This window comes from Hemitrygon akajei, chromosome 8 (assembly GCF_048418815.1).
Source record: "Hemitrygon akajei chromosome 8, sHemAka1.3, whole genome shotgun sequence".
Taxonomy (NCBI): Eukaryota; Metazoa; Chordata; class Chondrichthyes; order Myliobatiformes; family Dasyatidae; genus Hemitrygon; species Hemitrygon akajei.
Genome location: NC_133131.1, coordinates 116316367 through 116343151, shown reverse-complemented (window position 1 = coordinate 116343151; position 26785 = coordinate 116316367). Strand labels below are relative to the sequence as shown.

General features: G+C 39.1%; 1 protein-coding gene across 7 annotated transcripts in view; it reads left to right on the top strand.

The window, feature by feature from the left end:
- LOC140732179 (DNA-binding protein SATB1-like) overlaps positions 1 to 26785 on the top strand; it is a 139721-nt gene that overhangs the window by 51650 nt on the left and 61286 nt on the right. For all 7 annotated transcript variants that reach the window (XM_073054432.1, XM_073054435.1, XM_073054433.1 and 4 more), the window contains 3 exons: positions 3095 to 3558; positions 21551 to 21760; positions 24154 to 24309. In XM_073054432.1, the coding sequence (XP_072910533.1) occupies positions 3095 to 3558; positions 21551 to 21760; positions 24154 to 24309 (830 nt within the window). The remainder of the gene's footprint in view (positions 1 to 3094; positions 3559 to 21550; positions 21761 to 24153; positions 24310 to 26785) is intronic.

Sequence of the window (26785 nt, the reverse complement as noted above, 5' to 3'; positions counted from 1 at the left end):
AACCGTAATGCTCCTTCCACCATGCTTCACAATTGGGATGAAGTTTTGGTGTTGGTGTGCAGTGCCCTTTTTCCTCCAAACATAGCAATGTACATTTCTGCCAAAAAGTTCAACCTTTGTCTCATCTGTTCACAGGACATTGTCCCAGAAGTGTTGTAGAACATCCAGGTGGTCTTTTGCAAACTTGAGGTGTGCACCAGTGTTGTGTTTTTTGGAGAGCAGTGGCTTCCTCCATGGTGTCCTTCCATGAACACCATTCTTGTTCAGTGTTTTTCTTAAAGGGAACACATGTACAGAGACTTTAGCAAGTTCTAGAGATTTCTGCAGGTCTTTTGCTGTTTCCCTAGGGTTCTTTTGTACCTTTTTCCAGCATTTCACATTGTGCTCCTAGTGTGATCTTTGCAGGATACCCACTCCTAGGGAGAGTAGCAACAGTACTGAGTTTCCTCCTTATGTAGACTATTACTCCTACTGTGGACTGATGTACACTCAGGTCTTTAGAAATTATCTTGTAGCCTTTTCTAGCTTCATGCAACTTTACACTTCTTCTAAGGTCCTCGGAAAGTTGTTTTGATTGAGGGATGGTGCACATAAACAGATCTTTCTTGAGAAGAGAACCTGACTTGGTGTCCAGTTATAAACAAGAGAATCTGCAGATGCTGGAAATCCAAGCAACACAACAAAATGCTGAAGGAACTCAAACAGGATCGAAGGGTCCCGGCCCGAAATGTCGACTGTACTCTTTTCCATAGATGCTGCCTGGCCTGCTGAGTTCCTTCAGCATTTTGTGTGTGTTACCTGACCTGGTGTCTTTTTTATAGGCCAGGGCACCTCTATTATCCAGATCTCCTATCTCATCTCATTGATTGGAACACCCAACTCCAAACAGCTTTTATAGAAGGCATTACCCCAAAGGTTCACATACTTATTCCAATACAGTATAGATAATATAATTTTTCTCAATAAATAAATGAACGAGTATAACTTTTTGTTATTTAATTGGGTTCTCTTTATCTAGATTTAGGACTTGCATGAAGATCTCATCACATTTTAGGTCATATTTATGCAGAAATAGAGAAAATTCTACAGGGTTCACAAATTTTTTAGCATCACTGTCTAAGATAAGAAAGAACAGTGTCAGGTAGGATAAAATAGATCTACAGTATTTTAAATATACTGTACTTGCAAGTGATAATGTGACAACACATTGGGTTGTGGAGATGGGTATGTGGTGGGTATTAGGGCAGGTATAATTATAGCTGTGTTTCAGTTTATTAATATGAGCATAGGGATTTATAAAAGCAGAAAGTATATTGAGACTTAGTTCTTAACTGGAAAATTAAGAACAGATATAAACTTCATACATACCAATAATTACCTTTTACTCAAGAAAAATACAAGCATTGTGACCTCTATCTATTTCAAATATTATCCATCTCTAACCTTCCTGTTACCTCGTATTCTCGAATGTGGTGTTATTATGCAGAACTCTTTGTCTGAAGCTCCTCAAGCATTTACTATCGCTGTACTAAAAGTTGCTGATCATTGTGAATCTTTGACATCTTTTTCATTCTGACTTCAATCTTTCATTTGTTTGACCACACCATCCTCCTATAATGCCTTATCACAGTCATCCTGCTGACTTGGGACTCTGCTTGACAGGAGTTGCATTCTTTCCAATTTATTCATAGCGAAAGTATCATCAGTAATGGTTTCTCTTCCTGTGCCCATACCAATACCCTTTGATGTCTCTTAGGATGTTCTCATTGGCCTCTTCCCAATTCTCATGTATTATTTTCATCTGAAAATATGACATCAAATTCCATTGTACAAGGGTAATACCCAGCTCTATCTCATCATCACTTCACTCCTCCGCTAATAGTGCGACTACTTAGCCATGTCCAGTTTAAATGAGCAGAATTTTCCTCCAACTAAGTATTAGGAACTAAAGACGTCATCTTGATTCTCGGTTTGAACTCTGCTCTTTAGCCACTGTCTTCTCTCCCTCTGCAATTGTCTAATACAGAACTAAAGTCTTTGCAATCAAATTTTTAAAAAAGCAGAAAATGCTGTGAAGGTCTGGCCACATCTGTGGCAAAAGAAAGATAATGATTCTAAGAGCTTGATATCTTATTTCATTCCAAAACATTTTTCTATCATTAATGCTCCTGCTTCATTTTAGCTGCAATTGCAGATTATGTAGGCCTTTGTTATCTCTGGAATTAATCATTCTAATGCACTGCCTTTCAACTTTATTCATTCTGCTTTCCATAAGCTTGACTTTGTGTACATATAATGCAAATTAGCTCGAGCAAATATTTGGTGCAGACAAGTGGTGGGGATAAAAAAGCAAGTGCAATTTTGGGTTCAGTTTGTGCTAAATTGTTGATTGTGCCCAGATCAGAAACTCTGTTGTGTCAGCATCAAATCAAGTTTCATTGACCAGGATTGCACACATTTCGTTTTTAATCCCTTGTGGATGGATTTGGAATGACTTGACTTTACCAGTCTTTCAGCTGTTCATCCCCATTTGGTTGTCCTATGTACCTGGAAGTTCCTCACTGTCAGTCAGTTCACATTTATTTGATACATGTGATTGATTCCTGTTTGTTTAATTGAATTTTACTGTTATTGTATGAAAATGAATTATGAACCAATCAGTTCCAGTGCTTTGTTTCATTCATGCAAATATGGCAATGAAGTATGACCCTGATCATGAGTTGTGATTGGTAGAATGCATTTTAGGCATTTTCTGTTTTACTATACCCAACCACGGTAAATGTGTGCATCTCACCTGTGAAAAGGATCTCTCTATCATTAAAGGACAGAAACATACTGAACTATATACGTGCGTACTATATTTTCAAATGCTTTTTTGCTATATTTTGCTATTGCTGACAGCAGCAAAAAATGTGGCAAAAATTGATAAGACTCTACCATCTACAGCAATTATTTTTGTTTTCCAAGCTAGTATTAACAGCAAAGCATATTAACATGTAACATACAAACTAACAAGATACAGTTTTTTTTTCAAGCAATGATTGTTGTTAGTTTGAGTATTTTCAGTTCATTTCTATTTTTCTCATTGCTCTAGCTGAAATGGAGACCATGTCTGAACTGTCTATTTCTCAGACGGGAACAAATCATGTAAACTTTGGAGCACAAACAGTTCCTGGGAATGGTACCGATCTGCCCCAGCCACCATCACCAGCTCAACTTCCTCATGGTGGTCAGCCAACAACCAGGCCCCAAATTTCTAATTTTAATCCTGGACTTGTCTCTGCACCTCTTAGTCCACAGCTGGTGAACCAGCAGCTGGTTATGGCCCAGATATTAAATCAACAATTTGCTGTCAATAGACTGCTGGCACAGCAATCCCTAAATCAGCAATATCTAAATCACCCTCCTGTCAATCGATCAATGACTAAACCATTGGAACAACAGACTTCATCAAATGCTGAAGTGTCTTCCGAAATCTACCAGTGGGTTCGCGATGAGTTGAAGCGAGCTGGAATCTCTCAAGCAGTGTTCGCTCGCGTGGCTTTCAACCGAACTCAGGTAAAACAAAACATCTTTTCCCTTGTCATGAGCCTGTGTCATTAAAGCACTTATTTTTGTTGTATTGCAATGTGAGATAAAACATGGAGCTCTTTGTTTTTCTTGAAGTTTTTGTGTAAAGGCCACTGATGCTTTGTTGATTATAGTACCTGAATCAGTATATTAATTTTAAACTTACACCACCAAGAATCAATGCCCGTTTGAATGTTGAGAGATATCATTAGCATGTTGTCTGCAATAATTTTCCTCTATGAAGAACTGAACACTCATTTCACAATTTCAGCGATTTAATACCCACCTCTTTCCACTTGTGTAATAAAACAAAGAATGTAGAAATATTTCTCAGCCACCCTAGCGATGATGTACAGAATTCACAAACTGTTTACATAAGATTCTTTCATAATCAGCTAAAAATGGTTTTTGCTTTCTCATCTGCTGATAGCATGAAATTTGGCTGTTGTATAAATGTTCTGATGTGGCTATTTTCAATCTCAATTAGTTTCGGTGAAATATTTGTTACTTGGTTGGCATATTTCAAACTGGGTGTATATGTTCTTAAAGAGAATAATTTCCTGTTTTATTTGCTTAAGGAAAACTAGTATAGCAATTTGATGAAGAACTGTTCTTATATCTCCATGTGAGCTTTCTCTGGGTACTTGGATTCTCCCAAATCCCAAAGACATGGGGATTGGTATGTAAATTCAGCATTGTAAATTCCTGTCACTGTGTGAGTGAGTGATAGAATGAGGAGAGTTAATGTGAAAGTGGGGACAGTAAATTGAGTTAGGGTAGGATTCGTGTAAAATGGTCATTGCAAGAATGGTGAGCCAGGTGGCCTTCTGTTTCTGTCTATGACTCTATGACTATGACCTTAAATCTGTGAAACTTTTAAAACTAAAGCAGCCAGATATACTTATTCTTTTTGAGCAGTAAAATGTTTACACTTAAAATGTTCTTAGCCTTGCCTACAGTTTTGAGTTATTGAAATTGTTCTATGTAAACGTTTAGCTTATAGAATCATAGAATCAAACAATGTGGAAGCAGGCCCTTGGGATTCACACTAACCACCAAGCATTCATCCCATTTTATTAATGTATTCGTTCCATTTGATTCTACCCTCTCCCATCAACTGCCCTCAGCTTTTACCACTCACCTACACATTAGAGCAATTTACAGTGGTCAGTTCACCTCCTGAATCTCACATCTGTATGAGGAAATCAGAACAACTAGAGGAAGCCCACACAATCACAGGCAGGACGTGCAGACTCCACACAGGCAGGACGTGCAGACTCCACACAGGCAGGGCGTGCAGACTCCACACAGGCAGGGGGTGCAGACTCCACACAGGCAGGGCGTGCAGACTCCACACAGGCAGGGCGTGCAGACTCCACACAGGCAGGGGGTGCAGACTCCACACAGGCAGGGCGTGCAGACTCCACACAGGCAGGGGGTGCAGACTCCACACAGGCAGGGCGTGCAGACTCCACACAGGCAGGGGGTGCAGACTCCACACAGGCAGGGCGTGCAGACTCCACACAGGCAGCCCTGGAGATGAGGACTCAACGTGTTGCTCAAGCTCTGAGATAGCACCACATGGTTATGAAAGTAATTGCCATCTTCGGAAACTACGTTTGTATTTTGATTGTTCAGCCAAATAGATACCTAAAGGAGCATGTTTCTTAATGTGATAAGCTGACTAAGAAATTATGCTACTAGTAATAAGTTTTTTAAAAATTCAGAAAATTTGATATTTGCTCTATTATAGGAGAACAAACATGTATTTTGTGGATTAAAGGTACAGAAATTGCATAGAACAGAATTTGCAATTTAATTGAAATATGTCACCTTAACATCCAGATGATAACTAAAAGACTACATTAAATTGTCTTCAACATTATATTAAGTGACAGGCTGTATTATTAATAAAATATTTGAACATGAGGTACTGAAATGTGAAATAGAGATGAAACTCTTACTTTCCCAGAGAGTGTAGGGATTCCCTAAGAGGCAGGTTCTTCACCTGAGGATAGACCAACACCTGGAATCTCATTGTTGCCCAGAAGACTTAGTAAGGTGAGTTAGTAGTGTCCACCACTGGTTTCTAAGTTGCCTTTAGTCCCCCCAAGGAGAACAGATAGAACAAATCAAAGAATGATCAAACACGAGGAAATCTGCAGATGCTGGAAATTCAAACAACACACACAAAATTCTGGTGGAACACAGCAGGCCAGGCAGCATCTATAGAGATAAGCGCTGTCGATGTTTCGGGCCAAGACCCAAGGGTTCATAGAATGATCAGTTACTTTTGTCAAGAAGAATTTGATTGCAACTGTCCTGAACACTTATTCTCCATAACAATTACAGTCAGTTAGCTAATCGGATGGAATTATCATGCCTGATGTGGAGCATTTCACATGGTAAAGGTGTACCCTCCTATTTATGCTGAAAATCCCAATGACAGAGAGCTGTTAATGGACAGAAGGCTAAATTCCAGCCGTTAAGTCATAATTACACTGGATGTTTGGGTCCAAGTTATTTTGTAAATTCACTAAATTCAGTAAATCTATTGATTTGAAGTGATTTTTTTAGGAAACATCATTTAAAACTCAGCGGATGTGCCCTGTGTTATATATTAAAAAGATGGTATGGATTTATCACTTTCAGAAGTACATGAGATAGGCGGATCTGCATTTACACTGTTTAAGGAAGAAGGGTGTGCTTTTGTGGTGGATTAATTTAAGAAGTTTCTAAAAGTCACCGAGGACAGTTCACATTCATCTGCCATTAAAGTAATACTGGAGATAGCAATAAGAAAGTAACTTCAAGAATATTAATGACAATATCAGCTACATGAGCAAAACTATAGTTCCTATCAGTCACCTGTGTTGTTGAATTAATTTCCTTTGAAATGATTTTCAATTATCTATTGCTTTAAATTATGCATGCTGTGATGTTCATAAGGAGGTGTTTTTGCATCTTCTTTGCTGGATGGCAGGTGTTTTGGTGGGAAAAGGCAAACATATCCTGTTGATGACTTAGTGGATGTAATAATGTTATTGTGGATTTATTGAGTGATGAGTGCCTGAAAAAAGCAGTATATGTCTCCAAATTGTTAACAATGTTCTGGCAAATTTGACAGTGACAAAGGTGAAAGGGAGGATGTTAACTCATGCAGATGAGTTGGTTTGAAAGAGGGAGGCAAGTTAAATTCACCAGAAGTGGCAATGTATTTGAATATGCTAACCGGCCATCTTCACATTGATCCCATCTATGTCAGTGTGGACATGGGAAACGTATACAGTAAAGGCAGGTTAGCACCGTCAGTGCACATTCTGCTTCTTCAGAGAAAAGTAAATTAGAAATGGGTCTATTACAGTCTTCATGTGCTTTATGAGCTGCCCATGGGACTTGGAAGGGAAGCCAAGGCAGGAGCACAGCAGCACTGAATGAGCAAAAACTTGGCAATTGAACTCCACGGCTTCACAACATAACTATTGCGATTTCCTTAATTTGGTCTTTCTATAAGTTGATTGTGCTCCCCCTCAGCTGCAACTCATTTCTCCCCGGTGCTCCACAGCTTCATTTCAGACACTCAGCTTGACGCATAGTGAACATAACTGCTCACTTTACCAACTTTGAAAGTATCAATTTGAGCAATCCACAGGCACAATACCGTCTGGGCTATTTGTGTTCAAATTTGCCGCACCCAGAGAAGGACAATAGTGAGTGAATAGTTAAGAACTTCAGAAACACCAGGGGTGAGAGGGTATTATGAATACTAATTTCTCTAACTTCCAGTAATTTCCCTGCCTCCCGTTCTCTCTTTTCCCATTCCCGATTTTTGATCCCCTCTCACTTCCTTCTCTTTACACCTGCCCATCACCACCCTCTGGTGCCCCTTCTCCTTCCCCTTTTTCCATAGTCCACTGTCCTCTCCTTCATCATCAGCCCTTCACCCTTTGCTTGTCACCTCTCAGTTTCTTAACTCATTCCATTTCCACCCACTGTCTTTCCCCCTTACCTGGTTTCACCTATCACCTGCCTTCCCCCCACCCTACCTTCTTATTCTGGCTTCTTCCCCCTTCCTTTCCAGTTCTGATGAAGGGTCTCGGCCTGAAATGTCAACTGTTTATTCTCCTTCATAGATACTGCCTGACTAATTATCCGATTTCTTCAAGTATATAACAGACCTACTGGATGGATGCTCTTGAGTCAAAGAATTGGCCTTTCAAATGTGGCTGAACACATTTGTGAGGCAACAGACTAATTAATATCAAGTGTAATATTACTGAAGCCAAGAGTTGAGAAAGAAATCAGATTATGGTGCATGTGCACTTGTGTCTGATAGCTGCCTTTGATAAGAAGCAATCTATGTCTTAAAAATGAAGCTGCAGAGCATCCCCCTCCCCACTGCCTACCAACTATTTATTTTTCTTTGTTTAGGGAAACAGCACACTAACAAGTCCTTCAGGCCCAATGATTCTGCGTCACCAAATACACCCATGTGACCAAGTAACCTACTAACATGCAAGCCATTGTAATGCGAGAGGAAACTTCAGCACCTAGAGGAAACGCACACGGTTACAGGGAGAACATACAAACTCCTTATAAACAGTGGCGGAATTGAACGCAGGTTGCTGGCGCTGTAATAGCTCATTAATAGTTGCTGTGCTGCCATGCTGCCCGAAATTATGTCTTGCTATTCTCCAGCTATTAAATAATAATGGGCGAGCCCAAAAAAAATGCAGTGCAGGTAGAAGTAAGCTGCAATGTCATAACGAGATCAAGAGTCCATCTTATACTACGGAATCATTCAATAGTCTTGTAACAGCAGGGTAGAAGCTGTACTTGAGCCTGGAGGTACGAGCTTTCAGGGTTTACTGTCTTCTGCCCAATGGGAGAAGGGAGAAGAAGGAACGTCTGGGGTGGGTATCGTCTTTGATTACATTGGCTGCTTTACCAAGATAACGGGCTGTCTGGTTGCATAGCAATTAGCATAACGATATTACAGCACCAGTGACCCGGGTTCAGTCCTGCCGCTGTCGGTAAGGAGTTTGTACGTTCTCTCCTGTGATAGTGTGGGTGTCCTCCAGTTATCCTCCCACATTCCAAAGATATGTGGTTTGCTAGGGTAATTGGTCACATGGGTGTAATTGGGTGGCAAAGACCTCTTTCCATGTTGCATCTCTAAATAAAGAATAATGAAAATAAGTATTGACAGGAGCTGATTTTCATGTTGTGTTAGGCTGTGTGCACAGCTCTCTGCCGTGCCTTGCAGTCACCGACCGAGTAGTTGCCATGTCGACCCATCACATCCAGATAGGATTCTTTCTTTGGTAACTCAGTAAAAGTTGCTAAGGGTCAATGAGGACGTGCAAATGTTTTTTAGCCTCCTGAAGAAGATGAGGTGTTGGTGAGCTTTCTTGACCATGCACTGTATGTCATTGGACCAAGACAGGGTACTGGTCATGTTCACTCCTAGGTATGTGAAGCCCTCAAGCTCAGTACCGTTGATGTAGGTAGGAGCAGGTGCACTGCTCCCCTTCCTAAAGTCAATGACCAGTTCTGTTGCTGACATTGAGGGAAAGATTGTTATCATGATACCATGTTACTGAACAGTTCATGTCCATGCTGCAGTCCAACTCATCATTATTTGAGATACGGCCTGCTGCAGCGGTATCATCTTCAGATTTGATTACAGAGCAGAATAAGGCCACACTGTATATTGAGGAGAGCAGGGAGCTGAGGACACACATTGTGCACCACCACTATCGATAATAGTAACAGAGGTGTGCTGTCTGTCCTTGCTGATTACTGTCTATTGGTCAGGAAGTCAGCGTGGTTGGGTTTGGCTCAGTAAGCATCTTTTACAGCAACAGTCAAGAGTGTTTGGGTCCTTGATGACACAGGAGATGTGCTGGTAGTATTATAGTAACACTTTGTTGAAGTTGGCCTGAGCTGATTGAAGTCACCAGCAATGATGAAAAGGGGCTTACTTCAAGGTTGTTGACCACAGAGTATAGTTCATAGAGTGCAAGCCTCACATCCATCTGAGAAGGGATGTAGACTGCCGTCAGGACAGCTGAAATGAACTCATGGTCAGCTAGTATGTGTGATATTTCACCATTAGATATTCCAAACTGGGTGAGCAGGGACTCACCACGGCTGTCAGATCCAAGAACTATGAGGTGTTAATTAAGAAGCAGACTCCCCTGCTTCTACTTTTGCCAAAGGATGCAAAATGATCCATCCAGTGAATTGCTAGGCCTTGGGGTGTATGGCACAGGCAGTTGAAGCAGGCGTAAACTATATTTTAAGTGAGATATAACACGCAGCCCCTCAGGTCCCCATGAAGTATTTTCCCTCATACCTCAGGACTATGCCCTAGCGTAAGATTCCCCTATACTGGCAAGAAGGACCGTGACCATTTTGTATTATTATCCTCATGATTTTATGAACTTCTGTAAGGCATATTATATGCACCAGAGAAAGCAGCCCCGGCCTATCCAGTCTCTCTGTGTAACTCAAGTCATCTAGTCCTTGTTCGTCCTTTCCAGGTTAATGACATCCTTACAGCTAGGCGATCAGAACTGCACAGAATTTTGTAAGTCTGGTCTGTAGAAGGGAATAATTTGATCAGAGCCACCACTGCTGCTGTTCCCTTTTCCCTTCCATACTTTCCAGTCACAATGAGCTGGTGAATCCGTTACTGAATATGACTAAGACTAGGGTATCAGATATTCAATTCAAGCTGGTAGTCACAGTATGCACTCTTTTGATTAGAACCTGCATTAGTTACTTATTTGTCGTGATTGATACTTGGTACAGTTGACACTCCTTAATTGCATGAAGATGAGGACTGCAATTTTTTCCCATTCAGGCTTAATCTGGGCTTCTCTCTTTTTCATTCTGGCGTACAGTGAATTTGATATTCTTGCCAGCAACGCACCTCCTTAGACACTACTGTAAAGTATCCTAATCATGGACAACCCGAGAACTGAGGGGAGCTTGGACACTCTTTGGTACTCTACTTTGGACTTTTCACTGCAAACCCTTTCTCAATTTTCGCATCTTGCTCACTTCTGGTGTGTAAATCACCAAGCAAAAACCCAGCTATCCTTTCTTACCAAACTGACAGAAGTGTGGGGATCAAAACTGGTGCATGGTTGTTAGAAAATTATGCAGAGTTACGTTTCATTCTCAGACCCATGCATTGAGTGTTGTATGCAGTGTGTCTGGTTGAATTAGAATCACCAGGTGGAGGTGAAGTCCCCATATTCTTGTCTCCATTCCATCCTTACAGTTAACTGCAGAGCCAATTACCCTTCAGCTGCATTAGGACTATGTCTTGTTCAATACCTGTTTCTGGTTGTTCTGTACTCTGTCCATCAAGGAAAGAAAGAAATGGCCAATACGTTAAAGCAATGGGATGTGGTGATCAGATGGATGGAGGATTGTTAATTAAAACCATGAAAGCAAGGCATGATATGGTATAAAGACAAGACTAAATACTGGATTGGGAGATGAGGTCACAATAATAACGTGTTGTTATAGTGTGCCCCAGAAGACTAAAGAGAGCAGATTGAGAGACTATGTTAGAATGTAGTAAATATACTACTCTTTCAGTATGATGGAGTCATTAGTTTGCCACAGCACTGAATACTGGACCATGAACATATTTTTGCTAATTCTGTAACAAACTCTAGTTATCTGAATATCAATGTTAAGTTTCTTTCTCACAGTAGCAGATAATAGCCCCTTTAAACCATTCTATGGTATACAACAGAAGATTGCTGAATTTTAGGGTATCTCCAGCCCATGTGCTTTCAATATTTTCAAGTCTTAATGCTGTATTGCTCACTTCAGGTTCTCTCATAACTCAGGTCTGCAGTGTGCTATTAAATAGTGGAAGCGGGATCAAATTACCTGTTCCAAGACTTTCCTGGCAATGCTTCCCAGCTCTTTCTGTGCTACCTTGATGACTATATCGGTGCTATGACATGCACCTACACTGATCTCATCAATTTCATCAACATTGCCTTCAACTTCCACCCTGCTCTTAAATTCACTTGGTCTATCTCTTACACCTTTCTCCCCTTTCTCCATCTCTAGAGACGATCTGTCCACCAACATCTTTTATAAACCTCCAATTCCCAAAGCCATCTTGACTATACCTCTTCCCACCCTGTCTCCTGTCAAAATGTCATTCCCTTTTTCAGTTCCTTCGTCTCTACTACATGTGTTTCCAGGATGAGGCTTTCCTTTCCAGGACATCATTGTCCTCCTTTTTCAAAGAGTGGGGTTTCCCTTCCTCCACCATTGATGCTACCCTCACCCACATCTCCTCCGTTTCCTGGACATCTGCGCTCACCACTTCTTTACACCACTGAAACAGAGATAAAGTTCCTCTTGTCCTCACCCACCACCTCCATGAGCCTCAGCATCCTACACATCATTCCTAACAAATTCCACAATCTTCAAAGGGCTCCTACCACCAAAGACATCTTCACCCCTGCCCCACCACTCTCTGCTTTCTGTAGGAATTGTTTCCTTTGTGATTTCCATGTCCATTCGTCCTTCCCCATGAATCTCCTTCCTGGCACATATCGCTGTAAAGGAGAGAAATGCTCCACCTGCCCATCCACCTCCTCTCTCATCTCCATTCAGAGTCCCAAACAATCCTTCCAGGTGATGTAACACTTTACCTGCAAATCTGTTGGAGTCATCTTTTGTATCCAGTGCTCCTGATGTGACCTCCTCGACATTGGTGAGACCTGACCCGCAAATTGGGAGACCACTTTGTCAAGCACCTCCACTCCATCCACCAAAAGCACAATTTCCTGGTGGCCAACCATTGCGATTCCTATTCCTATTCCCATTCCCATTCTGACATGATGAGACCTTCTCTTCTGCCATGGTAAGGCCATTCTCAGGTTGGAGGAGCAACCCCTCATATTCTTTCCAGGTAGCCTCCAACCGGATGGTGTGAACATTGATTTCTCCTTCTGGTAATTGTTTTTATCTCTTTATTTCTTTTCTCTCTCTCTCTCTTCCCTCTTCTATTCCCCACTCTGAACTCTTACCTCTTCTCCTCACCTGCCTATCATCTACACCTGGTGCCTCTCCTCTTCCCTTTCTCTCACAGTCCACTCTACTCTCCTATCAGATCCTCCTTCTCCAGCCCTTTACCTTTCCCATTCACCAGACCTCACCTATCACCTGCTAACTTATCTTCCTTTCCCTTCCCCTATCTTTTTATTCCGGCGTCTTTCCCCTCCCTTTCCAGTCCTGATAAAGGGTCTCAACTTGAAATGCTGACTATTTATTCATTTTCATAGATGCTACCTGACCTGTTGAGTTCTTCCAGCATTTTGTGTGTGTTTTCTGGATTTTTTCAATTCTGCAGAATCTCTTGTGTTTATCAAATTCCATGTGTTTTCATCACACTCACTCAAAAGCCTTAATTAGTGTTAAATATTAAGGCTGGGTCAAATCGATTCCAGCAAATACTGCTAAAAATTTTGTTTTTGATATCCCACCCCTTCCATCTGCCCACCTCCTCCAATTCCCAGCAGATTGAAAATTAACATTCAACTCATAAATTCTGTTTCAACGTGAATGCTTCATTCAGCCCCATGATACCATTGAGGATTTATTTTTGAATTATAGCTTTTACAGGACGTGAAGGCAATGTTGCATTGATATTTAGTCAACACGTTACAACTAATCACAGGGTGCCATGTTAAAAACAATCATTCATGCCATCTTCTATCTGTTTGACAAATTTAAATTTTGTAAGTTGTGGCGTTATACACAATTTTATTCCGTTGTTGCAAGGTAAATACCAACTAGTATTGACATATAAAGCACATTACAGATTTTGGATGGAATAAAGGTCATGGAAAATAATAGTATAAAAACATAGGATGAAATATTATTGAAATGAACTCAACTGCACACTCAGGTTTTACTGCCTTTCGTACCTCAGGATATTCCAAAAATACTGTCACAAACAATTCAAGACTTTTACAATATAATCACTGTTTAAATTTAAGGAAACATATCTGCCAGTGTGACTATGACAAAAGGCTTTGCCCATGGCAAGGAAGGTTGCAGTTTGAGCCTCATGCAAAATTTGAGACAAATTTCTGCCTTTGATTGTGTGTGTGTGTGTGTGTGTGTGTGTGTGTGTGTGTGTGTGTGTGTGTGTGTGTGTGTGTGTGTGTGTGTGTGTGTGTGTGTGTGTGTGTGTGTGTGTGTGTGTGTGTGTGTGTGTGTGTGTGTGTGTGTGTGTGTGTGTGTGTGTGTGGTCCTCCTTAGTCCATCCATCTCAGACCAGAATAAGTTCCAGCTCTAACCACCGAGATTCCAGTGCAATGATTAAAAATGCACCTTTTCGGGATAACAAATTTCCAAGCTCATATATATGTACTGAAGAGGGGCCTCGGCACCAAACGTTGACTGCTTCTTCATTTCCATAGATGCTACCTGACCTGCTGAGTTCCTCCAGCATTTTGTGTGTATTGCTATATGCTCATCAAGATCCCTTTCCACTGAGTAAATTAACGAGTTAAGGGAATTTACACCTTGTTGCCACTCAGAAAGTCTGGATAAGGGGGACCTGCAGACATTAATAAAACTATTTCGATAAGGCAAGATTTTTTCGATAAACTTCCAATTTTGCTGCAGTAAGAGGCAAAGTTAATTCTTTCACGTGGAAGATCTGAGTGGACTGCAAAATTACGCTATTACTATTTGCCACCTGCACTAGTCAAAGATGTCCAGGTTAAGTGCTGAAATCATGTTAAATCACATTAATATTTTCAGGCTTTGGAGTGACTGATGTAATTGCCGTGGCACCTTCACTTGCTAGTGAACTCGAAGCACACATTTCCATTTCCCTAATCAATATTCAAATAGTGTGACTTCTTACTGGGTTTAATGTGTTCCATTGGTTTGTTTTTCCAAAATAAGTGATTTCAGTATGAGTGATATACATCCGCTAAAATTCCTCTCACTTCCATAGACAAAATGGCAAACGGCTCTGTTGCTTAGAATTAAAAGCAAATGCAAATGTTGAAAATCTGAAATAAAAGCAGGAAAGGCTAGGAAACACTTAGCAAAACAGGCAGCATTGTGAAAGGAGGAACAGATAGTGCTTCAGGTTGAAGACTAGTAAAAATGAGAAAACAAGTTGTTAAAAATTGTAGAGAAGATGGGGATGGGACAGACAGTATTAAGGGAATAATTCTGATAAAGTGAGACCAAAGTTACCAGGGTACTTCTGCTATTGATGGAGCTATCTAGTTGGTAGATTGATTAGGAGAACCGCAGAAAAAGAGACATGTGAATTCTGTGAAATGTGCATCAGAGCTCAAAGCTATGGAAGAATGCTGGAAATGCTCAGCAGGTCAGGATTTATGGGAACGGTAAACCGAATTAACGAAACTGGTGGTGATACAAGCTGACTTGCAATGTGTGTATATGGAAGCCGAACTGCTGTTCCTGCGTTTTACTGGAACAGCGTGAGAGGCCGTGAACAGAGTGGTCAGAGCAGGAGTGTACTGAAGAGTTAACTGGCCAGTACTGCTGAAGAGTTACCATTATTAATTTTGCACTCTGTCCAGAGACAGTATCTGGTAGGCTGAGCACTTCCAGGAATTAACTGCACAGGTCTGTATCCTCTGGTTTTCTGTCTCTTCAATAGTTCTCATTAATCTATCAACAAGACAGTTCCTTAAGAAACATGTAGCACACCAACCTTGGTGCAACCTATCAGTGACATTCCTTTTCCATCCTCGCTGCATCTTAACACTAGCTTATTTTCTCAGTGTCCCGATTCTGATGAAGGATCTTTGATGGGAAGCATTAGCACACACTCGCTTTTCTGAGGCAGTAGTTTCTGCTGGTTTGTTTTTTGTTGTTTAATTTTCTGTATTTTGCCCTCAGCAATTTTAAGGGAATATCTATAAACCAAAAGTTGAAACTTTCCGAGGAACTTTTTTTTTTACAAACTAGTGTATTAGAGCTGCTGTATATAGTATCGATTTATCAAGATTAAAAGACTTCCAAAACAACTAATACAAGTAAAAAATACCGCTAAGTAATTAATGAGAAGCTTGGACAGAGAAGTATTTAATTCAAAGAAAACAATGACATTACTTTATTATAAGGCATCCCTGTCCAACTCTGCCCTGCTGATTCTTGTTAGAACATGTACCTTACCATAACACACAGTTTGGATGGCTTCCAGGAAGTACATTTTAGAAAGGGCACATTGTACATGCCTAGTAAGTTTAGGCTACTAACAATTTGCATTTTTTCATGCTATTGATTTTCACATATTTTAAAGTAAATCTGCATACCATGCATCAAAAGTTATCCAATATAAGCCTGTCATGTGACGCTGGATGAGAAAAAGTTTACTGGTTATGTAATTCACTACATGCTTTAACTTCTCTTTAGTAGACACAAGCATAACCTTACACTATTTGATTATAAAGGTTTTGTTTTAATTAGTTTTCTGTATTCCAAACTTAAAGAAATACTACTGTGTTTATTCATAGTCTGTGTGTCAGAGTTGATAAAAAGCAAACAAGAAGTTTAAATCAGTCCAAAAGCTCAGGCATGCAGAGTTGATTAAGGAAGCATGAACCAGTTTCTTCCTGGGCGCAGTGCACAAAACTATGTTAATATTTCAGTAATTTCTGACTTTCCAGAAAGAACTATATGCTCAGAGAGAGTCACCTTCATTGTATTTACCCTTCCAAACACGAACGCATCTCAATTGGCACTTGTCCATATGTTCAGAGTAACGTTAGGGTCAGTATGTTCCTATATTTCATGCATATAATCTAACCATAAATAAAACAATAGGTTCAGTGGTTAGAATACAAACATGTCTTCTAAATGTGTGCAATTGCTTGGACATACATGCAAACTGATCACATTTCTTCCTCACTTAATCTCGGAGGTTGGAGATGTGCAACACAGGGTTAGGGGAAATCACTCTCCAGTTTCGTTTTCTTTAACTTAAAACAAATGACCCATCACCCCATCTTTAAACCTCATCAGCCAAAGTTTTACACTCTCATTTACTCTGTCAATAATCCTTTGCAATGTTCTGGCGTTCATGCATGTGATTTACTATAATTTGTTCATGTGATCATATCATTCTTATTTTCAAATCTGAGGGTATTTTTTCAAATTCTTCCTCAATAACATTAGTAGTTTAGAATTTTTCATCATTTTTAAGATCCTCAAGTTTATTTTAATAGTCACATGCAATAAATTCATCAGGAATTATCTTCATGTCAGAGATTTTTCTAGTATACGTTTGTAGAAATGTTCACAAAATATTTTTGGAGTAATATTGGAGAATGCCTCCAAAATTTTCCTCCTTCAACTTGTAATAATGTAATATCACCTTGTGAGAAAATAACTAGAAATATACTAATAAAGACAAAACAAAACTGGAAAGATGGAACAGATTTCTGTTCCAGATTTAAAACATTTGCATTTTTAAAAATTTTATGGACAAATAACTTATTTTAAGATAAAACCAATGTGAAAAATCACTGGTCATTATAAACATTTTGAAATTATGAACTGATTTCTGTATGAAATGATACATGCAATTGAAACTTTGTACTCAAACTTGTGAAATTTCGTATTTATTTTTAACATGACCTCTGTGATTTTGTTGTTATTGAAAACATGTGGAAGATCTTTTTATAAAGCATTTCAGAGAGCAATCTGAACAAAACTAGTCCGAGTACAATTCAATAATGATGCGTGGAGCTGACATGTTGATTTTGGTGTCACAGTACATTCTGAAATCTGTTTTCCTTTCATTGTGAATTTAGCCCTTGCAACAATTCAACTTTTGATACTCTTCAATATCAAACCCACCTAATAAATACAAAAGTAAACCCTCAGGGAACTGTGCTAACTTACCGGCCAGCTCTAAAGCAAAATATCAGAAAATCAGAACAAAATGCTGCACTTAGATTTTTTTCACAAATTATCACTAAATTAATACTGTATCCAATACCTTTCTCAATTCATACATCAAGAAATTATATGTTAGGATGGAAAGAATATGGTTGACCTCTGTTCAAAAAAAAATAGGAGTGTATCAATGGTTAATTTTGATAATTAAATTCTGGAATGGATTATGTTGCATAATAACTAATTAAGTATATGATAAATATTTTGTACATCAATTTATTGATACTTCATGTTGAACTGAAGGCTAGCTACCAGAGATTACATTGTCCAACTAATCCATTTTTTACTTTTGAAACTTATAATCTACTGGCTGAAACAAGTTTCAGAACGATTGGTGGTGTAGCAGAATTGTAAGTGAACTGTAAAAATAGGTTTGAACAACCTAATAGAAGACTTACAGTATCACATGATGTCATGGCCAGACTAGTTGGCTTGATGACAACTAGATTAATTGATTAGAGTTTGTTGAAAATCGATTGGCACAACCCTGTATGAAAGATTATCAAGCTTGGGTGAAGTGTGAGGATCTGTTTGCCTGGGCAGCTGTTTAAATCCACAGTGGAATAAAACTGTTATCCAATGTTTGAATTTGCCTAGTTGGTTTCATCATGGTAATTTTTCTTTCATTTAAATTTGATTGCAGCAGTCTCTATACTGGGAGTCTGATTTGTAAATCTGTTTGAGTACACAAAGAAATCACTGCTGGTTATTTTCAATTTTATGAAATTGACAAGAGAACAAATGGGAATGAATTGTATTTTTAATAAGTTGGAGGTATTACTCAAATTCTGTGCCTCACCATTCTCCTGTTATTCTAAATCTGGTCATAGTTATACATACAGCTGCAACCATCCATAAAGTGCTTGAAAGCACAGTGATTGTTGCAAAATAAACATTAAAGGTAGTCAGCCATTTTATTCACAGTCAGGCCTGTAGGGAACATATCCTTTTTTTGCAGATTCAGTACACTGTGGTTTATTTGGCATCTGCTTAGGAATTACTGAAGTGTATTGAAAGTAGCTTGGCATTACTTTTGCATCTATAGGATACCTGTGCCTTAAGAAATGTTACTAACTTTATCTAAGTACAAATAATGTTTTGTTAAGAAAAAGCTTCAGAATTTTTCTCTTGGCTGATAATATTCAGATGAAAAACAAGCATTGGTAGTATCAAAATCTGAAGTATAGTTATATTTGTTTTGCTTTTATTAACCCAATGGTTATTTCTTCCCTTTTTCATGGATATTACAGATAACACAGCATCTGTTAGAAACATAGAAACATAGAAAATAGGTGCAGGAGTAGGCCATTCGGCCCTTTGAGCCTGCACCGCCATTCAGTATGATCATGGCTGATCATCCAACTCAGAACCCTGTACCTGCTTTCTCTCCATACCCCCTGATCCCTTTAGCCACAAGGGCCATATCTAACTTCCTCTTAAATATAGCCAATGAACTGGCCTCAACTGTTTCCTGTGGCAGAGAATTCCACAGATTCACCACTCTCTGTGTGAAGAAGTTTTTCCTCATCTCAGTCCTAAAAGGCTTCCCCTTTATCCTTAAACTGTGACCTCTCGTTCTGGACTTCCCCAACATCGGAAACAATCTTCCTGCATCTAGCCTGTCCAATCCCTTTAGAATTTTATACGTTTCAATAAGATCCCCCCTCAATCTTCTAAATTCCAGTGAGTATAAGCCTAGTTGATCCAGTCTTTCTTCATATGAAAGTCCTGCCATCCCAGGAATCAATCTGGTGAACCTTCTCTGTACTCCCTCTATGGTAAAAATGTCTTTCCTCAGATTAGGGGTCCAAAACTGCACACAATATTCTAGGTGCGGTCTCACCAAGGCCTTGTACAACTGCAGTAGAACCTCCCTGCTCCTGTACTCAAATCCTTTTGCTATGAATGCCAACATACCATTTGCCTTTTTCACCGCCTGCTGTACCTGCATGCCCACCTTCAATGACTGGTGTACAATGACACCCAGGTCTCGTTGCATCTCCCCTTTTCCTAATCGGCCACCGTTCAGATAATAATCTGTTTTCCTGTTCTTGCAACCAAAGTGGATAACCTCACATTTATCCACATTAAATTGCATCTGCCATGAATTTGCCCACTCACCTAACCTATCCAAGTCACCCTGCATCCTCTTAGCATCCTCCTCATAGCTAACACCGCCGCCCAGCTTCGTGTCATCTGCAAACTTGGAGATGCTGCATTTAATTCCCTCGTCTAAATCATTAATATATATTGTAAACAACTGGGATCCCAGCACTGAGCCTTGCGGTACCCCACTAGTCACTACCTGCCATTCTGAAAAGGTCCCGTTTCATCCCACTCTTTGCTTCCTGTCTGCCAACCAATTCTCTATCCACATCAATACCAGACCCCCAATACCGTGTGCTTTAAGTTTGCACACTAATCTCCTGTGTGGACCTTGTCAAAAGCCTTTTGAAAATCTAAATATACCACATCCGCTGGCTCTCCCCTATCCACTCTACTAGTTACATCTTCAAAAAATTCTATAAGATTTGTCAGACATGATTTTCCTTTCACAAATCCATGCTGACTTTGTCCGATGATTTCACCTCTTTCCAAATGTGCTGTTATCACATCTTTGATAACCGACTCTAGCATTTTCCCCACCACCGATGTCAGACTAACCGGTCTATTCCCTGGTTTCCCTCTCCCTCCTTTTTTAAAAAGTGGGGTTACATTAGCCACCCTCCAATCCTCAGGAACTAATCCAGAATCTAAGGAGTTTTGAAAAATTATCACTAATGCATCCACTATTTCTTAGGCTACTTCCTTAAGCACTCTGGGATGCAGACCATCTGGCCCTGGGGATTTATCTGCCTTTAATCCCTTCAATTTACCTAACACCACTTCCCTACTAACATGTATTTCCCTCAGTTCCTCCATCTCACTAGACCCTCAGTCCCTTACTATTTCCGGAATATTATTTATGTCCTCCTTAGTGAAAACAGAACCAAAGTAGTTATTCAATTGGTCTGCCATGTCTTTGTTCCCTATGATCAATTCACCTGTTTCTAACTGTAAAGGACCTACATTTGTCTTGACCAATCTTTTTCTTTTCACGTATCTATAAAAGCTTTTACAGTCAGTTTTTATGTTCCCTGCCAGCTTTCTCTCATAATCTTTTTTCCCTTTCCTAATTAAGCCCTTCATCCTCCTCTGCTGGTCTCTGAATTTCTCCCAGTCCTCAGGTGTGCCGCTTTTTTTTTTTTGCTAATTTATATGTTTCTTCTTTGGACGTGATACTATCCCTAATTTCCCTTGTCAGCCACGGGTGCACTACCTTCCCTAGTTTATTCTTTTGCCAAACTGGGATGAACAATTGTTGTAGCTCATCCATGTGATCTATCTGTTAACAGATAGCAATGAAATGCACATTAACATTTACATTGTGAGTACTTCATCGTCATCAGATCTGTGAAGCTTCATCGTACAGATAGTTCTGAAATATTGATAAGCAGTTATTTTAACTTCTATCATACATTTTCTTGTGACATCTATGGTAAATATCTTTACTGCTTGAAAATTGAAAATACAATGTAAATTAAAATAAATTGGGAGTTCTGCTTGGATAAAAGAAGATCTGTATTACAGTATATGAATAGAACTCCTGGTGATGGATTGACTGCAAAATCATTCATCCATTACTGCTGTAATATCCCTTGTATTCAGCTTGCCACCATGTCCAGTAGTAGATTCATCACAGCATGCTTTATTTAAGTTTTGTGTAGTGACCTCCTGTATGCTGTTGTGTCAAGAATGGGAATGTACTGCAAGAAAAGAGTTATAACATTAGAATTACCATTGAGTCTTTCTTCCAAAGTATCTAACTGAGCATTAATGTGGTTGACTGTGTAACTCCAGCATGCAGCAAGTGAATAAGTCACAGCCTTGTCAAGTTCAGTTCTCAAAAACAATGTTGGTTCTGTTTTTTGCCTTTGTGCAGGGTCTACTATCTGAAATACTCAGAAAAGAAGAGGACCCAAAGACTGCCTCACAGTCTTTGTTAGTCAACCTGAGAGCAATGCAGAATTTTCTGAACTTGCCTGAAGCAGAAAGGGACCGTATTTACCAGGATGAAAGGGAGAGAAGCCTCAATGCAGCCTCAGGGATTGGAACTGCACCTTTGATAAGTTCTCCTAACCGTACTCAGCAGGTAAATGATCAATAAAGGTATTAATGGGAAGACTTTCATAAATTTAACCATTTTTGTTTTTCTGTCGTATGGAAATTTTTGATCTTTTACTCCCAAATTTGAATCTTGTAGTAAAACAAGCATGTAGACCAAGTGTTTTATCTGCAGAGTGCTATAATTTTCAATGATTACTTTAATGGCCATAAAACCAAGAATGACACAAACTTGGTATGTGAATGCCCATGCCTGATTATCTGATACCTTCTCTCAGTGTGCAAGTTTCTGCATTGTAAGTGGACCTTTGAAATAGTTGCTACTTTTTTATTACAATACAGTAGATTTAAAGACCAATCAGTTAGGAATAGAAATGTACTAAAAATTAAAGTCACTGGAAACTGAGGTGTGGAAGTAATGTTTAGCAAATGTGATTACCCCGTGATTTTTCATCTCTGAATTAAATATTCACGAAAAGGCTTCCTAATCTGCTGACCACGAGCTCATTAAACACATTTTACTCATCTCAGCCTATATATTAATAAATTTTGATCCATTGCATCAGGGGGCCCACAGTTTGATCTAGCTAGAGTCTCCAGTCAAAACTGCATTGCACCAGTGTTGATAAAATAACTAGATACAGCATCTTGGCTTCCAGATTTGTAGAAATGAAACTTTCCATAACAAAAAAAGGGAGTCAGTGTGATAGATTAATTCATAGACAAATGGGGAGAAACCCACATTATTATGACTGTTTTCAGACCATTCTGAAGACAGTGTCAATGATTTGTAGTCTGTTTCTGCTTACACTACACATTAACTCTGTGTTCTAGGTTATCATAGAGATTAGGCATATTTTTATCAGCACTGATAATTATCTCAACTAGTATATTTTCACTATAAGGGAAATATAAAATGTGTATGCATTTCTTATTTTGAGAGACACTTTATAATCTTTGCACACATTAGAAAGTTTATACATGCTATAAATAATTTATGAAGGTGGTTCTAAAATTTTAATTTTGATATTTTTATTTCTATTAAAACAACTGTGTGCATGAAAATAAAAAGCCACAAACAAGAGATATATAAAGGTTGCTAAATGGGGCTGATTGAAATGCATGATAATAAAGGTGATCATTGTAGAGGTTTTTGAAGTTAAACCCTGGCAACGTTCATTTTCATGACATTACTAGTTGGTAACATTAAAGAGTACTATTTCCTCAATCGTTCTATGATCTAAAATGTAATTCTATATCTGCTTACCGAACTGATCTCAGCTGGACTGGTGGAGGAAGTGGTAGCATTGATCTTGTTACTTTAGACAGAGGGTAAAAAGATCAGTTTAGTATTTCCGAATACTGTTCCCTGGTTTCTGCTGGAAGGATAGGTAATTAGAGTTTAGATGAAGATCTGCTAATGCTCTCCCTCAACATTTCATGAATGTACAGACAAACTAATTTGCTGAGAATTCATGAACTCATGAAGTTCATCATCTTGAGAACAAGAGGAGAGGGGGAGAAAATTAATAATAAAATAAGTAATTGGTTATTGGTGGCGTATCAGCTTGTAAGTTTTTTATGGCTCTAAGTTGACAGTGAGATGTAATAACTTCAAGTCACTTGGGAATTGTTCAACAATTTGGGCAGAGGAAAGAAGAGGGAATTAACCTTGTTAAAATGACTAGCTGTGTTTTTAAAAAATGTTACCTGATGCATTGTTTTCAATAGAATTAGCTTCTCAATTTCTTCAAGAGTAGATTTTGACCCTTTAACTTAACTTCATCGTTATTTAATGGAAGAAATCTATTGTTCTAGAGCTATCACTTTAAAACTTCAGTGATAATAATGCCGAGGCTTGTGTGGTAAAACTTTGAGAACTTCAGTAATAACTGTTGGGTGAAAAGTAATTGAAGTGCACAAGCACGGGTGATTCACACCAGTGTCATGCAGAAAGTGTAATCACGCACATGATCGCCTGTGGGCAGTTGACATTACATTCTGAAATACAGGTGTTCCCCCCCCCCCCCCCCTTTACAAAGGTAGAGTATTCCTATGAAACCTTTCTTAAGCCGAGATGGCATAAAGCGAAGAACCATTAATTTATATGGGAAAATTTTTCATAAAAGCGAAAAGCCTCTTTGTAATGCGAAAACAGGATACTAATGTAGGTCCTTTGTAAAAGCGAAGCGGCGTAAAGTGAACATTCGTAAAGCGGGGGACACCTGTATTTTAATGAGTCAGTAAGATTCCTTAAAATCTGAATTATAGTAGTCTAAATGCTGAGTTTCAGCCTGTAAATCTGTAAAGTTATTATTATTGTACCTTAGTGAAAGAACTCTAGTAGCACAAGGAAGTATCTGTATTTGCATTTAAACTTCTTCCCTGTACATTATTAACTCAGATTAAAACTTTATCTAGGTCAAAGCATCCTCCATTACAACTGAGTGGAATGGCAAATCGGAAGGCTGTGCACTTAATATTAATGCTTCCATTTACGATGAGATTCAGCAGGAAATGAAGAGGGCCAAAGTGTCCCAAGCACTGTTTGCTAAAGTTGCCGCAACAAAGAGCCAGGTAAGGAAAAATTTTTGAAGAATGCTAACATGAGACAGAGAATTTCTGATGAGTTATAGTTTGAACAGAATAGTGGACCAATATGTGTAACCAGCAAGATATATTTGTTTACTCTGCATTTGTTTTCCAGCAGAAAATGCATGCTGTATAAGTTTGATAAATCAGTTCAGCCAAGCACTCTGCCCCATTTATACAGTGCAGTAGTTCATTAAAATCAACTTTGGTTCAATTTCAGTTTTATGTTTCAATGCTGTTACTGATAATTCTTATACAAAGTTAAGCATAGGAATTATAATTGATGATGTTAGAGTAAAGGTATATACTTGCTTTGTATGACCTTCTTCCGATTCTTGCCATAATAGAAGTGAATTTCATTTCACGTTTTCCTCTGAGAATAATGAATAGTTTCTATGCTTTGTTAAATGGCTCTGATTAGTTGATATCAATATCCAGTTGAATTTTGTCCATATTTGTGTTTGATTAAAGTACAATATATGACTGGATTTAGGTTGACGTCAGTACCTAACTGAAAATGGCAATTTCTTTCATTGACCCTCGTCCATGAATTCAGAGTTGTGAGACTTGCGTAGACTTTTAAATGCTCAAGTACAACATTTGGAACACTTGCTTCTTGCCTTTGTATTTTCTTTTCTTAACTTTTGGTGCTCAGTGTATAAAAATATTCAGGAGGGTCATTTGGTGGCATTCTTATCTTTCATTTAGGACTTGGCTTTGAAATTAAAGTGACACTTTAGCTTATTTTTGCTGAATTGCTGACCTTTTGTCTTCAGGGGAATGAGTGAAGTTTTCCTATCCTCAGAGCTTCTTGCTTATTTAATTGGATGTAAAAGTTGAGGGAGCTGGAAGTTGTCCTGAACATTCAGCCTCTAGCACTTGCTCTGTCATTTAATGAGATCGTAGCTGATCCCAGTAACTCTTTAATGTACCAACCCCACATCCTTTGATACATTTAATGTTTAAAAATCTGTTGATCTTTAACTTGAATATAATCAGCAAATGAGCTTTTCAGCCCTCTTGGGATAAGAATTGCAAAGACTTTGGGTGCAAAGAGATTTCATCAATCTCAGATCTGAATTTTAACTCTGTAACTCCTGGTTGTAGATACCCCAGTAAAGGGAAGCATTATCCCTGCAGCCAACCCATCAAGTTCATTAAAAATATGCCAACAGGGTGAGCACCCCTTATTTGAAATGCTCGGGGCTGGAAGTATTTTAGATTTTGGAAATGTATAAGGCATTGGTGAGGCCAAATTTGGAGTATTGTGTTCAGCTTTGGTCACCGAATTACAGGAAGGATGTAAATAAGGTTGAAAGAGTGCAGAGAAGGTTTACAAGGATGTTGCTGGGACTTGAGAAACTGAGTTACAGAGAAAGGTTGAATAGGTTAGGACTTTATTCCCTGGAGCGTAGAAGAATGAGGGGAGACTTGATAGAGGTATATAAAGTTATGATAGGTATAGATAGAGTGAATGCAAGCAGGCTTTTTCCACTGAGGCTAGGGGAGAAAAAAACCAGAGGACATGGGTTAAGGGTGAAGGGGGAAAAGTTTAAAGGGAACATCAGGGGGAACACAGAGAGTGGTGGGAGTGTGGAATGAGCTGCCAGATGAAGTTGTAAATGCGGGCTCACTTTTAACATTTAAGAAAAACTTAGACAGGTACATGAATAAGAGGTGTATGGAGGGATATGGGCCAGGTGTAGGTCAGTGGGACTAGGCAGAAAAATGGTTCGGCACAGCCAAGGAGGGCCAAGAGGCCTGTTTCTGTGCTGTAATGTTCTATGGTTTTCAGATCTTGGAATATCTAATGAGGTAGCTTGGGATTGCCATCATTTCCATTGAATTTATTACTACTGGTGAAGAGTAGGCACGTTTACTGACACATGGTTCAGCGTGTTAGATTTTCATCTGCGCCGATTTAATGCTGTTCCTTTTCTGAATTTTCTGCAACCAACCTGCTGATTATTCACAATTACTTTCAATTTTCAGTTTGTCTTGATAGATCTTTGCTTGTTTCATGATCAACATGTTGTTAAACAACATATGTTCACTCCAAACCTGCTGAATCCACTCTTTCAATACACGATTGAGATCTTCACTTTTTGCTCTATGTAGTGTTGATGTATTTTTTATTAACTTCTATTTATTACATATGTGAGGCCACTTCTTAGAGCTGTCTCTGGTGTGCAGAGACCTGCACATTGCCCAGGAACCTTCCCAGTGACTTGTGTAATTTTACATTTGTGACTTCATGCCAGCATCCATGAGAAGATAAGTCTGGTCTGCTTAATATTTCCTCCAATGACATTCTCCATCCCAGGAATCCATAGGAACGTAAGACATAGGAGCAGAATTAGGTCATTTGGTATCAAGGAGCACAAGAGATGCTTCCATCTGGGTTACCCAGAGAAATTGGCGGTAGCTAAACATTGTATTTGCAATGGCCATAGGATTGACT